Source organism: Lepisosteus oculatus, chromosome 23 (genome assembly GCF_040954835.1).
Source record: "Lepisosteus oculatus isolate fLepOcu1 chromosome 23, fLepOcu1.hap2, whole genome shotgun sequence".
Taxonomy (NCBI): Eukaryota; Metazoa; Chordata; class Actinopteri; order Semionotiformes; family Lepisosteidae; genus Lepisosteus; species Lepisosteus oculatus.
The window spans coordinates 12892754-12907621 of record NC_090718.1 but is presented as its reverse complement, the minus strand read 5'-3'; the positions used below and the strand labels follow the sequence as shown (position 1 = coordinate 12907621).

The window sequence follows — 14868 nt, the reverse complement described above, 5'->3', positions numbered from 1 at the left end:
GATCCCCTCCACCACCACCAGTGTGCAGCCCCACCTGGATGATGTGACGGCAGCCATAGTGCGCCAGAACGCTCACCACACACCAGCTCTCAGTGGGGAGGAGAGCAGAGTAATGTAGCCAATTCATGGAGGGGGATTATTAGGAGGCCATGATTGGTAAGGGCCAATGGGAAATTTGGCCAGGACGCCGGGGTTACACCCCTACTCTTTTCGAGAAACGCCCTGGGATTTTTAATGACCACAGAGAGTCTGAGGAAATGTCTTGCAAGTTTAGTTTTTTTAAGGGTGCCAGGACTTTTCTAGACAAGAACCACAATAACCCTGAATGCTCTCAAAGAGGATCATTTGGTATGATCTCTGCATGCCACAGTGATATTGCCCACTGAAGTGGAGTAGTGGGCATGCTCTCTAATGCATCACAGTGATCTCCAGGCCTCAGCAATAGCAGGTTTGGCTCATGTCAGCCAGTCACACCAGTAGCTATTTCACCCCGCAACTCATCACTTGTCACCTACTGTACCTCAGCAGGTGTGAGCCTGGCCCGTACCTGTCTGGGAGACCTCCTGGGAAAGCTAAAGGTTGTTGCTGGAAGTGGTATTAGTGGGACAGGTAGGGGGCGCTCACCCTGTGGTCTGTGTGGGTCCTAATGCCCCAGTATAGTGACGGAGACACTTTACTGTAAAGAGGCGGCACCCTTTGAATGAGATGTAAAACCGAGGTCCTGGCTTTCTGTGGTCATTAAAAATCCCAGGGTTTTTCGAAAAGACTAGGGGTGTTACCCTGGTGTCCTGGCCAAATTTCCCCCTGTTCTTTACCAGTCATGGCCCCCTAATCATCCCCATCTCTGACCCGACTTCATTACTCTGTTCTCCTCCCCCCTGAGAGCTGGTGTGTGGTGAGAGTACCGGTGCACCTTCCCATCCAGGTGGGGCTGCACACTGGTGGTGGAGGAGGAGAGTCCCATTACCTGTCAAGTTCTTCGAGTGGAGTGTCCAGAAAAGTGCTATGTAAGTGTGACTAATTACATAACATAACACATAACACATAACATTACATAACACTTCCTCCCTGAAGACACCTGGAGCTTAGCATTGTGCACATGCAGGTGAGGATAGTCTTGACGGAGCTGCAGGGCAACTGTGCAGCTGGTGTCTCAGGTTTGCTGTGAAAACTCATGTGTGTATGGTGGGGGACGGATATGGGGGTTTAACTTTTCTAAGACATTGTTTTGTTTTTGGTTTCCTCAATCAAGTTTTAATGTAAATAATGCACAGTTGCAGATGGAGGATCTGCCAAGACCCTTGATAACTTTATACGCAGTTGCTCATCTGTTTCTCCAGCGTAATTCATGGTCAAATCGCTTGTAGGAACATAACAGGAAAAAGTGCACCAGAAAGGCCAGTCAGTGTGCCCTGTCTCAATTTCTGCTTGGTGTTTTTTTTTACCACACTGGACGTCAAAAATCTCTGGGAAAGGTTAATGAGAATAAAAGAGTTTGTCTGATTTAGAAAAATCACGTTTAGGGACAGCTTCTGTACCAGTTGAGGATTACTCTCATGGTCATAGGGATTTCCAAGAAGAGATATTCTTGATTTATGCTTGAGAAATCCCCAAGTAGTCAAAAGCAAATCATTTTGTAGGTTATACTGGCTTCTTATACTAATTACAGGATTGAAAGAATTCACCCGCACATTGGTCTGAGTTTACCTGGTTTAATATTGTGTTGCTACACTAACATTGCTATTTACAGCTCTGTACCTACTCCTTATTTGTATCAGAAAAATAAATGACATTTTAATCTCATATATAAAGATACATTAAATACAAAGCAGTGTAAAGATCATTCTTTTGCAATGGATTAATGATGACAATTTAAATAAGATGAACAAAAAAGGCTCAGAACAGAAAATATGCTTTTGATTTTTTGATCATGCATGATCACATATTCATGATTCTTCCTGATGAAAAAGCCCTTCCTAGACCAGGTAAAGAACCATGTTTTGCTCTAATTCATTTTATTGAAATATATACACTTTAAACTATTCAGGAAAAGATCAGAGGTTTCAGGGTTCCTCCAAATGGAAAAAGAAAATCAGCTTTTCACAATCTGAATAAATGCTGTTTACATGTACATTTATGTTGTTATTATTATTGCTGATTCCTTTTTCAATCTTTTTTTTAAAGTAGAAAAATAAAGCTCTGTTTTACCATCCAGCTGGTTAAGAATAAATCTCTTAATCAAACCTTTTGTTACCTCTCCAGCTGTCTTAAATATTTCATAAAAAAGGACTTAAATCCTAATCCCTTCCGATTTAACCTTCAGATTTCTCAGACTTGAAAAGCATTGATTTAGTTAAGTGTCCTGTTTTTTTCCCTTTCCTGCTGTAGTTTTTACACATTTTACTCTGGTTGTCAAGGCGACTTGCAAGCTGTTTTGGAATCAGAAAAGACAGAGAGACCGGATGAATTATCTCCATAGACAAACCTAGATTTTACAATATAGAACAACACAGTTAGCGTACAGTACCTGCTGTGAATGACGGCACTGTGCGTGAATGAAATCAGATCGTCTCTGCGTTTTTAGCATGCATGGCAATGTGTCTGTTTCTTGAGCAATGAAAATTCACAAGGCTTCTTTATTTTAATAAGTCTCCAGACTGCTATAATAATTAAGTACTCCACTTCATTAGCACAGAACACTTTATTTTGTGCAGAAATGGTAACTTAAAATCTGATCTAAATTCTATGTAATGTACACTACCACCCCAAGCCTGCCCTAATCACACATAAACACACATATGTCTCTATCAGGCCACCTGCATCCATTCAGGTGGGCTCTACATTCGCATGTCAAATCCCACAGCCAAGACCTCGATGCTGACAGACATTCGTGAAAGGTGTCTCAGGTTCACTTCCTCTGGAGAGTCCGGGGCTGTGCTGGAAGTTCAGTTCCGTCTATTCCCAGCACTTTGGGTCCACCTCAAGCTTCAATTTGTTTCGGTCCTGACCCCCTCCCCCCACCCTGGGGGCTGCATTTCACATCTTCGTGGCAGCCGCCGCCTCACTGACGACGATCGCTTCGAACCCGGGGTTGTCGATGCCTTTCTTCCCGCCGGTGCTGTGCCGGTCCCCATTGTCGAGGCAGTAGGCACAGTGAGGTGTGGGAACCAGCGCGGTCTTGTGGAAGTTGGAGAAGTCCACGCGATACTTTCCTTCCTTGGTGCGAGAGACGATGGGCAGGAAGCTGTAGCCCCACTGGATCTCCATGGGGATGAAGGAAGTTCTCACTTGGCAGGTGGAGCTCGTGTTCTCCGCTGTTCCGTCCAAGAAGACCACCAGCTCGAAGTCCTGCTTGGAGATGGTGTCCTCGGACATTTCGAAGAACGGGCTGGTCTTGTCAATGACGTGGTAGAGGGTAAGGGGGCAGACGAAGAACAGGTTGTCTTTGCCGGCGTCCACCATAAAATCGATGTTCACTTGGTCCAAGATCACAGTCTCCCCTTCAGGAGTTACGGTGGTCCGGAGAAGCTTGCCATAAATCTGGCTCCCGATGAGGAGGGTCTTCCTCAGATTGGCCACACGGATGAGGAGGCACAGCTTGCCCGCTTTTTTGCTGATGACGGCTGTGCGGCTGAAGTTGATGGTCTTGGCTCTCTTTTTGGGAAGGGATATCTTTGACAAGATAATGCCGCACATAAAGCAGTTGATGATCGCGCCTACAACCGCCTGGATGATGACAAGTGTGACTGCCAGGGCGCAGTGATCTGTAGTCGCTCGGTAGCCATATCCAATGGTCGTCTGGGTTTCCAGAGAGAAGAGGAAAGCGGTGGTGAGGCCGTAGACGTTAATCACGCAGGGGGTATGATTACTGGGGGGATTCTGCTCCGTGAGGTCCCCGTTACTCATGGCGATTCCGTACCAAAGCAACCCAAAGAGGAACCAGCTGCCGGTGAAGGACGCCACGAAGATGAACAGCACGTACCTCCAGCGGATCTCTACAATCGTGTTCCAGAAGTCCTTGAGTAGGGCAAAGTGGCTGTGGTACTCCACGTTGCCGAACTCGATGTTGCAGCGCCCATCCTTGGACACCAGCCTGGTTTTCCTGACCTGGTGCTCAGCCAGCTGCTTGCGCAAGCACTTCTGGAAATACCGGAGCATCCTTAGCCTGGGAGGGGTCTCGGCCTAAGAAGCAGAAGAGAGGTGGCAGGTGAGGTCCAGTGCATTTTCATCACGTCGGAATGAGAAGTAGGGTGGCACGGCGGCGCATGGCTTAGCATTGCTGCCTCGCAGTGCGGGGTTCTGGGTTCCATTCTGGTCCTGGGGTGGTATTTGGAGTTCATATGTTCTCCCTGTGTTCACATAGGTTTCCTCCCACAGTCCAAAAACATACAGCTAAGTTAATTGTCTACAGGGAAAATTGGCCCTGGTATGAGTGTTTGTACGTGTCTGTATCTTTGTGTCTACCCTGTGTGATGGACTGTTGTCCCACCCAGGGTGTACCCTGCCATGCACCTGTTGCTTGCCGAGATAGACTGTGGCTCCCCCTGCAACCCTGAACTAGAAGAAGCAGTTAGAAAATGGATGGATGGAAAGTGGGAAGTTTGGTGCCAAGGAATTTGGCTGTATTCTTTCCCGATGCCTTACACTATAAAAGAATAAGGGATATAACACTTTTTACTGATAAAGAACTACATACATCCTGTCTTGCCTGCATTCAGATTACTCCAGTAAGCTTTTTCATTGATGCAGTGCTTTTTTAATTTAAAATCACTCAGAACTTCTGGTGTTATGAATGGTTGTGCTATTTGTTTTTATATTTAACTGAAAGAGCCCTGAGGTTATTTGGATTAAACACCACTGCCATCTGATTTTACTTTAATAAATGACAATGTGGAAAATCATGGCATCTCACATTATTTCCATGAGGTTGTGCAAGCCAATATTATTTGATCAGACATCAACTTGTTTTCCCAAAGTAATGTTTAAATGTGTATTGTGTAGAAAATATTCTGCAGATTCACAAACTGAAAAATAACTTGATTTTACTCTTGTTCAGGCTATTTTATTGTGGAATTTATCAAAAGACATGCACTTAACGATGAAAAGCAAGAGACGATGCCTCATCTTAAATACTCAACGGTCTTTTGGTGGGAAGCTAAAAGTTGCCTTTTGATAATGACATAACGCAATCGAGCCTCTTAACAGCCGGACGTTACGCACAAGTAAAGTATTATGCTGTAAGAATTCTTGAAACACAAAAAAAGTGCCAGAGAGGTATTTCCTGAGCATTGTGACCATGAGTTTAAATTAAAATTAAACCCTAAGTGAAACTAGAGCGCAGGTCACTGAACTTCACATAAAACTAATGAGGCAAAACCCGTTATAGAATTAAACTGGGCTGTTCTTTCCCTGACCTGTTCAGGAGGTTTTAAACTGAAGTACTGTGGGGTCAGAGTTATTTTTACAGCAACAACAGCAACAACAACAAAAAAAGAGTGCAACTTTCACGAGCGTTCTACAGAAACAGAAAAACACAGATCAGCGTTATTTGGTGAGCTAGGGTAAAAGCGAATATTGAAGCATTTTCACATACCTGCTGCCTGAGAACCACTCAGCAGCTCTCTCCAGCGACTGATTTAATTTGCTCGGGCTTCTCGGTTTCTTGCCCCCAATCAGGGGTGCTGCATGTGCTGCATATTTTAATCCCCAGTGAAATTCCTCTAATCCAGGGCACATGCCGCAGTTTAAATGCCCCGGCACCGAAAGACGGACCTCGTTTAAAATGAATCCCATCAGCCGCGTGGACTTCAGACCAGAATCCAGCAAATGCGCCCTCCCTCCTTTTCACCATCTCCGTGATCGCAAGCACCCCACCTACTCCAGTGTGTTTCCCAGATCTACATTTCTTGGCAGCACACAGGTGAGAACAGCGCAGCACCTTGGGATCAGACTGGGCAGTTGACGTATTTCTGAGGAGATTAGCAGCAGAAGTAGGTCGAAACATACTTTACAATTCTGTCAAAGGCCTCAAAGTGCCAAGCTAGAAAACCTTGCACTCATTAAGCCTGTAAAAGGACGATGTGGTAATTGCAGTTACTTGAGTTTTCTTACCTTTTTTTCTGTACAAGGCTTAATAAAACAAGCTGTACAAGGAATAAAGGAATAAAATAGATCTCCCGTAAATCCCCTTTCTTTCCTTTACCTTCTGACACATCGCATTTCATGGAAAGAAATTACACCCATATTGCGATGCCTAGATGTGTCTTTTATTATTCCGTAGTTCCATCAACCCGACCAGACCAACTCATCGACAGAGTCTGTCGATTGCGTTTCACAAGCAATTAATTTCCTGTGAGAGAATTCAGAAGGAAAATGACCTCGGGCGACGTTTATGAGGCTGACTTTCAAGTCTGAAAACAGCCTTCCTGCTTCTTCAGCGTGTTCATATCATTTGATTTTTTTATTGTTGTTCTTTAAACCAAATAACTAATTTGGCTGTATTTTAGGCCAGACCTCAGTTAGCCTGAGCAGCAGAAACGTCTGGATATTTTCTCAATGGTTCTGCCAACATTGTCTGCAACATTTCTCTACTGAAATGGATAAACTGGGTTCAGCCCATTTCTTTACAACGAATGCTAGAAAACGGAGGCACAGAAGGAGCTGTTGCCAATAGTTGCTCTTTAGAGTTTTCATGTCAGTGGCTTCATTTTTCTATAAAAATATGAAAGAGATGTTAGTTGCATCCAATTCTGACTGGGAGGTTATGATCTTGAAGATTCAACCCCAGTTAGACTGCAAACTGCATCAGAAAAAAGTTCTTCTGAATGCAGAGCTGGCATTACTGAATCACTGTTCAGGGCACGAATTAATGAGTGCCAGTTGGTGGGTGCTAATTGGCATGGTTGCAAATTAAGTCACAAGACTGGATGAATGGTACTGTATAACCTTTGTAAGTCCTTGCGACTTGAGTCGTTAATGGAATGGAAGACATACTGTATTTGGGATGCATGGCAAAACACCAGGCTTGCAGGAGAGTGTCAACCCCAAGACTGGGTACAACACAGATACTCTAAAGATTTTATTTACCCAGATCAAAGCATCAGGTCTGCCACTGCATAACTTTGCCAGCAGTTCTCACTGTGTGCTCTTACAATGGTAGTCAAAGGAATTTGCCCTGTGGGAGTTAATACTGCCTACTAAAACCATTGCATTCTTATCTTCTGTTTAATCTGTTATTGTAACATTAATTGGAAGCTTTTATTTGAATTTGTGGGATTGCAGTAGGCTGTCGGAAATCTGTAATGAATGCTTAAGTTCCTGTTTATTTGTTTGCTTTAAATCCGTGTTTTATAATAGGATCACAAATTGAATAGAATAGTGTGGGCTAGTGATCTAAACTAAAATAACAGAATCAATTTTTGACTTGATCTTGAATACAGCACGTTTTAGCACAGACTCAGACAGCGCACAAATCTTTCCTTCACCAGTTCTTACAGAATCCCACATTGAAAGACAGAGTGAAGTTGTGGGTCCAAGCTTTCAGACTCAATCATCTGTATACGAACGGCAGGACCTTTGTTTTCCAGGATGTTTCTATACCCGCTCTGTATAAGAGCTCTTTTTGTTGTTTTAGCAGGTGGGAGGTAAGTGCGTCATTTTTGAAGAAACGCGACTACTTTATATCCAAATATAAAAGCACTGGTGAACACGCACTTTCAGCGTGTATGTAGCCAAAGTGAAATGTTTAACCTGCTTTATCTCTTTATCTCAGTTTAAAAAGCTAAGATCTTTCACGTACAGTACGTCTTGTTCCAGCTCATCTTACTGGAAAAACCTATACTTTCATGTCCTCTCTAAGTCACATTACTTTTCCACATTGGGTACTTGTCCTTCTTCTCCAATCCGCGTTCCTCTGCTTTTGTGCACACTTAAATGATTTTGATTTGGCCACCTACTCAGCTACCTACCTTGGATGCAAAATCCCAAATTGCCTCACTTACTTCTGTAAAATCCTTGCTCAAGAAGACACTAGTCTCTTGAAAGAAAAGGGATAAAAAGCCTGGATTCTGTTTTTTACATACAACACACTTACACAAGAATGTATTTAGAGTAACAGATAGGTGTGATTAAACAAAAAGACTAGTGGGTACATTGTAAAGCTGCTGAACAGACAACACTACTGTCCTCTTAGATCACTTTTTGAAATGTATGGTACATGAATCCTTTTCTGTTTCCAAAAAAACCTCTGGATTAGCCTGTGCATCCTTCAGGATTCTTCTAGACCACGGCAGTAAGGGTGTTTTCCACTATAGGGTCAACACACACATCTGTGAGATCAGCTGTAGTGACTACAGAAATCCCTCCCAAAGGTTTAGCATATACATCATAGATTAATTCTGATGATCATGAATGTATTGAAATTAAACAATACAACACCATTCTGTTGCACCAATATTATAATATACTTTATATACTATCATAATAGCATATAATACACCACTGAAAGTCAAGTAAGGCACTGACTGAAAAACAATGTATGATATTTTGTCATAGCACTCAAGGAAGAATCTCCTGTTTTGAATTCTATGTTTAGCTTTGCATCTCTTACTGGCAGCCTTAAAAATCCCCGTAAGTCATTTAAAAACTCAAAACACTTTGTGCAAAAACAGAGGGATATTTTACAGATCAGGTCCCGAGCTAAACTAGAAGTCTGGCTTCTAATGAACCCAACGCAAACGTCATTAAAATTCAGAAATTGGTTTACCTTTTTTTTAAAAAAAACAAACCCAAACAGATAATGTCAAGGACACAAAAGTGGCAGCAGCAGAAGTTACTTCTCTCCTCCTTGAGCCTCTGTGAGCTGGTTTGGTCACTGGGTCTGTCCCGGCCAGGAAAATAAATAGATGTGTTTCACCTGAGTTTCCAGAAGTGCAGAGTCAGAGTACTGAGTAGCTGTGGCTTTTATAAGGCCCCAAAGTGGCTTTGAACCAGTTTTAGCGATATTTATACGCGCATCGCTGCTCCCTATCAATCATCTTGATGTTTACGCCACAAACGCATGACAGCCAGCTTCAAGAACTGCTGTGGTTTTCCTCTGATGCCCCTGTCCATCTCAAGGGTGGATGCGGTGAGGTTGAGATTAAACAACAGATAACTGTTTAGTGACTTTGGGCTGGTATCTTGTCAAAATAATGAAATAAAGACTTTGTAAAGTAGCCAAGTTTTGCCACGTGCTACAGGTAAGGAACCTGGGCAGAAATTCAGATGGAGCCTCCGGCTGTGTTATGCTAATGTTTGTGGAATGATAAAGGAGAAAAGGCCATAAAGTTCCATTTAACTTAACCAGGGACTGACCGACTACAGGCGCAGCATGGTTTTATTCAGTTTGAAAGCTGGCAGCTATGTGGTTTGAAAAACAGGAGACAAGTACAGCACTCTGTTTAGATTTTCAGTAAGAACTTTTTTAATCTGAGGTATGTGGGGACAGTGAAGAGAGAGCTGTACAGAGGGGGATGCAGAGGATCACTCCTAATTTCCAGTGATTTTCCAGTGCTGTTATCCCATGACCTCAAGGAAATGTCATCAATGGTTGAGATGGCCAGAGACTGTCACACTGCCAGTGGCATTGCATTTACTGTGTAGCGTTCAGAGGTGGTATAGTACTACTGCTACTGGAGAAAAAAGAGAAAGCTTTTACTGAGAGAAAAAACATTGAGAAGGAGAAGAGGTCACAAAATTAGCACAGTTCAACACAAGGGCAGAATACTCGCCACCGTCTTCTTGTAACGTAAAAGACCAAAACTAGCTTTACCAGCAAGGTTTCAGTTTCTCTCAAGTTTGCACACAGCCTTTCTGCAGGGATTTTCTTCCCTTGAATGAGCCCTGTACCCAGTGGTCTTCTGGGGCCACATGTGTCTCTAGAAGAATTTGAAAGGTGAAGGTGTTGGGTTTGCCGGCTTCTAGCATCCACTTTCATGGTCTGTTACTGCTGCACAGGTTCTGAAAAGGAGAAGGAGAGTATTGAGTTAAAAAGTGAGTTTCGGCAACGCACCCCAATAAGAAATTCAGGTCACGTATGTGCCTCCATACAGACATATGTTATTAAGAAGGAGATGAGAAAAGAGAGAGAGGTGATGAAAGAGAGGCTGGTGTTTTAGTATGTCATCTGTTTCAAGATCCAAACTCTTTTTAGTTTTCACATATCCTATAATTTCTACATATTTCCAGTCTTTGAGGTCTTCTCTGCCCAGATTCAGGTCTGTGTCAGTGGTATTAGGTAGTTTTCCCTAAACACTGCTAGAAAATAAAAAAAATAACGATACAACGTGCAATACTGCATTATTTCAAACACAGTTTCATGGTTTATGTTCATGTTTTTAAAGACTCCCTTTATTCTAAATATGCTTTCCACTCTCATCAATACGTATTTCTTGTTCTTGTGAAGATTTGTGCTCAAAATCATGTGTTTTTGGTTGATGAACAATAGGTTTCAAAGCTGTAAGTCCCTGACTTACTGTAACTTTCTAGAATAAATATTTTTGACACATTACGTTCTTGAATAAAGTAATCTTTAATCCTCAAATAATCTTTAAAAATAACATGTCTTTTAATTAGCAGTGTGCAGAACTACCAGGTGAGCTGGAATAAGTTTAACAGTGGATGTCTGTTATCGTGAGGCTTCTGCGTCAGAGAAAAATACACAACTTCTGGAGAGAAGCAGCCAGTATAAAACATTTTTACATGAACTGTATCAGGGGCTGTTATGAAAGGCATTCTTTCCAAATTTAGTTGGCTGGTAGTGTAATATGGATTACAAGGTGTGTGCGTATATGTATTGTTGCATGCCTAGGACTATTGTTTGTTTCTAAAGTGTATTTATTTTATGTTGAGTGTTGTTTTTTGTAGAGTGTGTGATGATGCCGAAGACCAATTTCCACCCTTTTGGATGGACAATGAAATGAAATCTTGAAGCAGCCGTGTTCCTGCAGGCTCTCAGACCTTGGCTACAGATATGTATTGCCCAGTTGTGATGGTGGGACTTTTGCCTCTACAGGTTTGAAAACCATGGAAGAGGGGACCTGCATCATGGCCTTGTCACAGGTTGGACCTGTCGCTGTGTACAAATCAGATGTATTTCCGTGGAGCTCCTGTTACCTTTTCCACTGATACACCCTGGTAGATCGTACAGGCATGTATAGAAATATCACCTGATTTGCCGTTAATGGTTAATCCACATGGATTGCTGCAGCAGACTGGGTGAGTGGGCAGGGGCTCTGGCCTCATGGCCAAGAGGTCGTGGGTTAGATTCCTGGCTGGGGTTCTGCTGTTGTCCCCTTGAGTGAGATGTCTCAGATTCCAGTAAAATACTTAGCTGAGTCAATGATTAACTATCTCAAGACTCTTTTAAGTCAATATTTGTTGGATGACGGATGTATGATATGCATACATCCATAGGTATGAAATATATATTAACCAATATGAGGGCAGTTCAATTTTCAAAATGGATTCTTTTAGGTTCGTTATAGCTCCGTGCTGCCAAATTGCCCTGGTCAGAAGATGCTTCGCCATTCGTCTCAGAAGCTTCGTATCGGCTAGAACACGAGGGCTTAATGAGATCACGTCAGGCAGGAGATGAATTGCTGAGCTGCAGGGTAAAATGTTAGTTTACCATTATTCCCGAATGAAGGGCATTCTGGTACTTTAAGTGCGCTATTAGACATGCAATCCACAGGGGCGGTTGTGGTTCAAAGAGTTTTGGGAATCAGGGTGCATGGGTAATACTGGGAAAGTGTGTTTAAAAGGAAACAAACAACCCAGTGAAGGTTTAAAACAGACATAGCTGCCACAAACAAATGCCTGATGGATGCCCGCTCAGAAAACAAGGGAAAGGGGGTGAAATCTGTTTTAATTAATTTAAACGAGGGCTTAAGTGAACTTTACTGGCATTTAACCTTGGCAGTTTCAGCAGTCGAAGGTTTTGAACGTTTCGTGGTGCTGCCGGGTTTATTTTACGGTCGGGGAGGTGGGGATGGCAGGGATTAGACGAAAACATTTTGCTGAGCTCCCGTTTCTTAAAGCCCACACACTGGTTATTATGGAACAGAGTCACTCGTAGCCCCGGGAGGCCTGTACAGATAGGGCACACTTTTAGATCAAATATGAAACTCTACAGTATTTCATTGCAAAATTGTACAGTCTCTCTCAGGGCTTCACAGTGAAATACAGCGCTGTTGCGTCTGGTTGTGGGGAATGGTGCTGGGGCGATTTCGAAGGCTTATTGTCTCCCTGTAATGGACACATTTTGTGAGGGGGGGGGGGGGGGGGTTCAGTATCTTCTGAAGATATCCAGGACCCAGCTAAGTGAACAGAGAAAACCAAGAAAACAGACGGAAAATGTGGAATGTCTGTGATTCGCTCTTCATTGTGATGGGAGCTCTTTTTAGTAGGAATGCGTGATGCCAACAACCGCCTTTGTATGAACACTGTGGGCCGTGCGGACTCTGTGAATTGAACACGGCAGAACACAGACATGTCGCAGGACATAGGACAGCACCCTTGGGAACAGTGGTGACGTCGAGGTACAGCCAGCACATTTACTGCAGCAAATTAAATCAGATAGCAGCAGGGTGGGTGTCAGGTCCTTTGCCTAAGTACAAGAAGAAAAGGAGACATTAAGGGTTCTGTAGTTCTTAATAGCCACTGCGGTGACACACTCTGGTCTCAGCTGATGAGAAGACAACATGAGATTTCGTTATTTGCCGTTTCTACACCCACTTTCTTCTGAACAATTCTTCTGTTCCCTCTTGATAAATCTTGTAGACGTACCTCAGAAAAATTCTGTTATCCTTTCAGGTATTACTCCATCTGTGCTGGATCAGGTAAATCTGAAGAGCTTTGAAGTGACCTGTTTTCTTTGTTGTGGTGTCATCTTGTGCAGATATTGGCATTTCCATCTGTATGGAATTATGAGTAGGATAAGCAACTTAAGTAGGCAAGCACGTTGCAGGCAGACTCGGGTGCTGGGAGACTGATTATAGTCTTAGACAGGAGCTGTTCTTTTCTCATTCAGATCCAACTTTGCAACCTTAACCCACAGTGGTCTTGGTAACAGAAATAAGCCACGTTATTTCGTCTGCCAACATTGACGGTGGACATTTTGTTGTAGGTTTTTGAACACATTTCTCACGAGCGACATTGCTTCAGTGGCAGAACATTAATTTCTCCGGAGGCAGGCGGCAGGGCAGAGTTTTATTGATAGAGGCTGGAACAGAGCCTTCAGAGGGTTTTATAAAAAAAAGTGTCAAACGTCTGAACAGGCAGCTCCTGCTCCTGGATCACAGTGTTCTCATTCTCCGTGCGCAGTCATCTCCTGGCAGTGATTTCACGGACCGCACTGGCAGTACAGCAGCTTCCCTTGCACATTCGAATTGCAGCCCATGTGTAGCCTTGCACAGCGCACTGGGAATTCTCAATGCGATCTCTGTTGCGGAACAAAAAGTTGAATATGCGACCAAGTTATTCATTAATGAAATCATCACTTGCCGCTGTCAGTATTTGTTAAGCTTTACAGCCCCCTTGTAGAGTGACAGGCCGTCCAGAGAGGTTTTATTACGAAATACGCAGAAATACACGATATTAGGTTGGTTGATTTTTTTCCCTGTAGATCATGTTCTATGACGATGTATAAACTGCTCTATCCCCCATTCCTCTTCTGTCACATGCTGTACCACTGCTCTCCAGGAAGCGTCACTCTGCAGTCTGTGCACATGGTGGCTCCACACAGGCAAAGGGACACTGGCTGCTTGCAACAGAAGCAGAAAGCCAGGTTCAGTGCCGAACGACAGTCTATCCTCATGCTACTGTGTTGTCCATTTGATTCTGAAATGTCATATTCACTCACTTTGAAAGTAATAATAATTCCTTAGATTTACTGTATCTAGCGCTTTTCTGGACACTCCACTCAAAGAAGTTTACAGGTAATGGGGACAATTGATTAATTTAGCCTACAGATTATTTGAGATATTTGCCCTTAAAATATGTTTTAGCCATTGAATAGTAAACAAATGTTATAAACTGGTATTGACATTTCTCTAGAAAATGGATTTCACAATTCCACCTCTACAGGGTCATTGTTTCCAGATGAAATATAAGGAATAGTGTCTATAAGAATGCACGTATTACCTGTATTTGACACAATGCCATTCCAACTTGTGTAAATACAGCACTAACTGATAACCAGTACGAAACTGGTTGTGTATAAAGCTATGGGGAAGCATAGCTGAGCTGAACTACCAAAAAATGCAGAAACGAGTAAAAACTCAAGCCACTGGTCAAACTGAAGGCTTGACCTCCAATCTTAACTCATCAACAGCTCATCAAGAAAAGAACAAGAAGGCACCAAGAGTGGTCAAGTACAGCACAGGTTTGTAATGAATGTGGGTGGGAAGTAGCAGCATCAGTAAAAAACACCTGAACCAGTGGACACAAGTGGTTCACTAGAAATGACAACACCCAAGATTAAAATGTCATGAAAGGATTGTTGAGCGAAATTTTGGCTTAACCTGCTTGGCTGAGGGCTGACTTCCCAGCCAGAGCTGTAGAGGTGGAGATGGGGTGCGAGAGACATGCAAGAGAGGGAGATAGGGATCTCGTAGGTATTTATAGCGTTTTGGAAGAGCAATGGATGTCAGACGCGATTGCTAATTACTGACGGCTGAGTCTGATTGAACTTGGTTGTTGTCATCCCTCCCGAACTTTCGTTATAAACTCCATAAAGTATGGGGAAGTGCATTTAAACTGAGAACAGTGGGTGCTTCTTTGCACAGAGGGAAGTAGGGGTCTGTTCCAGTTTTTACACGCTGCTCGGCA

The 14868-nt window shown here is 43.1% G+C and overlaps 1 protein-coding gene and 1 long non-coding RNA gene across 3 annotated transcripts in view; both read right to left on the bottom strand.

Moving 5' to 3' along the window:
* Window positions 1-1696: 1696 nt before the first annotated feature.
* Window positions 1697-8959, bottom strand: LOC102692378 (potassium inwardly rectifying channel subfamily J member 1). 2 transcript variants are annotated; one of them, XM_015337389.2, is made up of 2 exons: window positions 8765-8959; window positions 1697-4182 (listed from the first exon to the last, which is right to left on the bottom strand). In XM_015337389.2, exon 2 carries the CDS (start codon window positions 4156-4158, stop codon window positions 3037-3039), a length of 1122 nt encoding a protein of 373 aa, XP_015192875.1. In that variant the 5' UTR covers window positions 4159-4182; window positions 8765-8959; the 3' UTR covers window positions 1697-3036. The 2 variants fall into 2 exon arrangements, with proteins under 2 accessions (XP_015192875.1, XP_015192876.1); XM_015337390.2 differs by lacking the exon at window positions 8765-8959 and adding an exon at window positions 5594-6711.
* Window positions 8960-9445: 486 nt separating this feature from the next.
* Window positions 9446-14868, bottom strand: part of LOC107075620 (uncharacterized) — a 34470-nt gene continuing 29047 nt past the window's right edge. The window contains exon 5 of the long non-coding RNA XR_011183123.1: window positions 9446-9999. This is a non-coding gene — a long non-coding RNA (uncharacterized lncRNA). The remainder of the gene's footprint in view (window positions 10000-14868) is intronic.

Coding starts and splice junctions, on each gene's coding strand:
- LOC102692378 (XM_015337389.2), bottom strand. CDS start 4,158: ATGCTCCGGTATTTCCAGAAGTGCTTGCGCAAGCAGCTGGCTGAGCAC.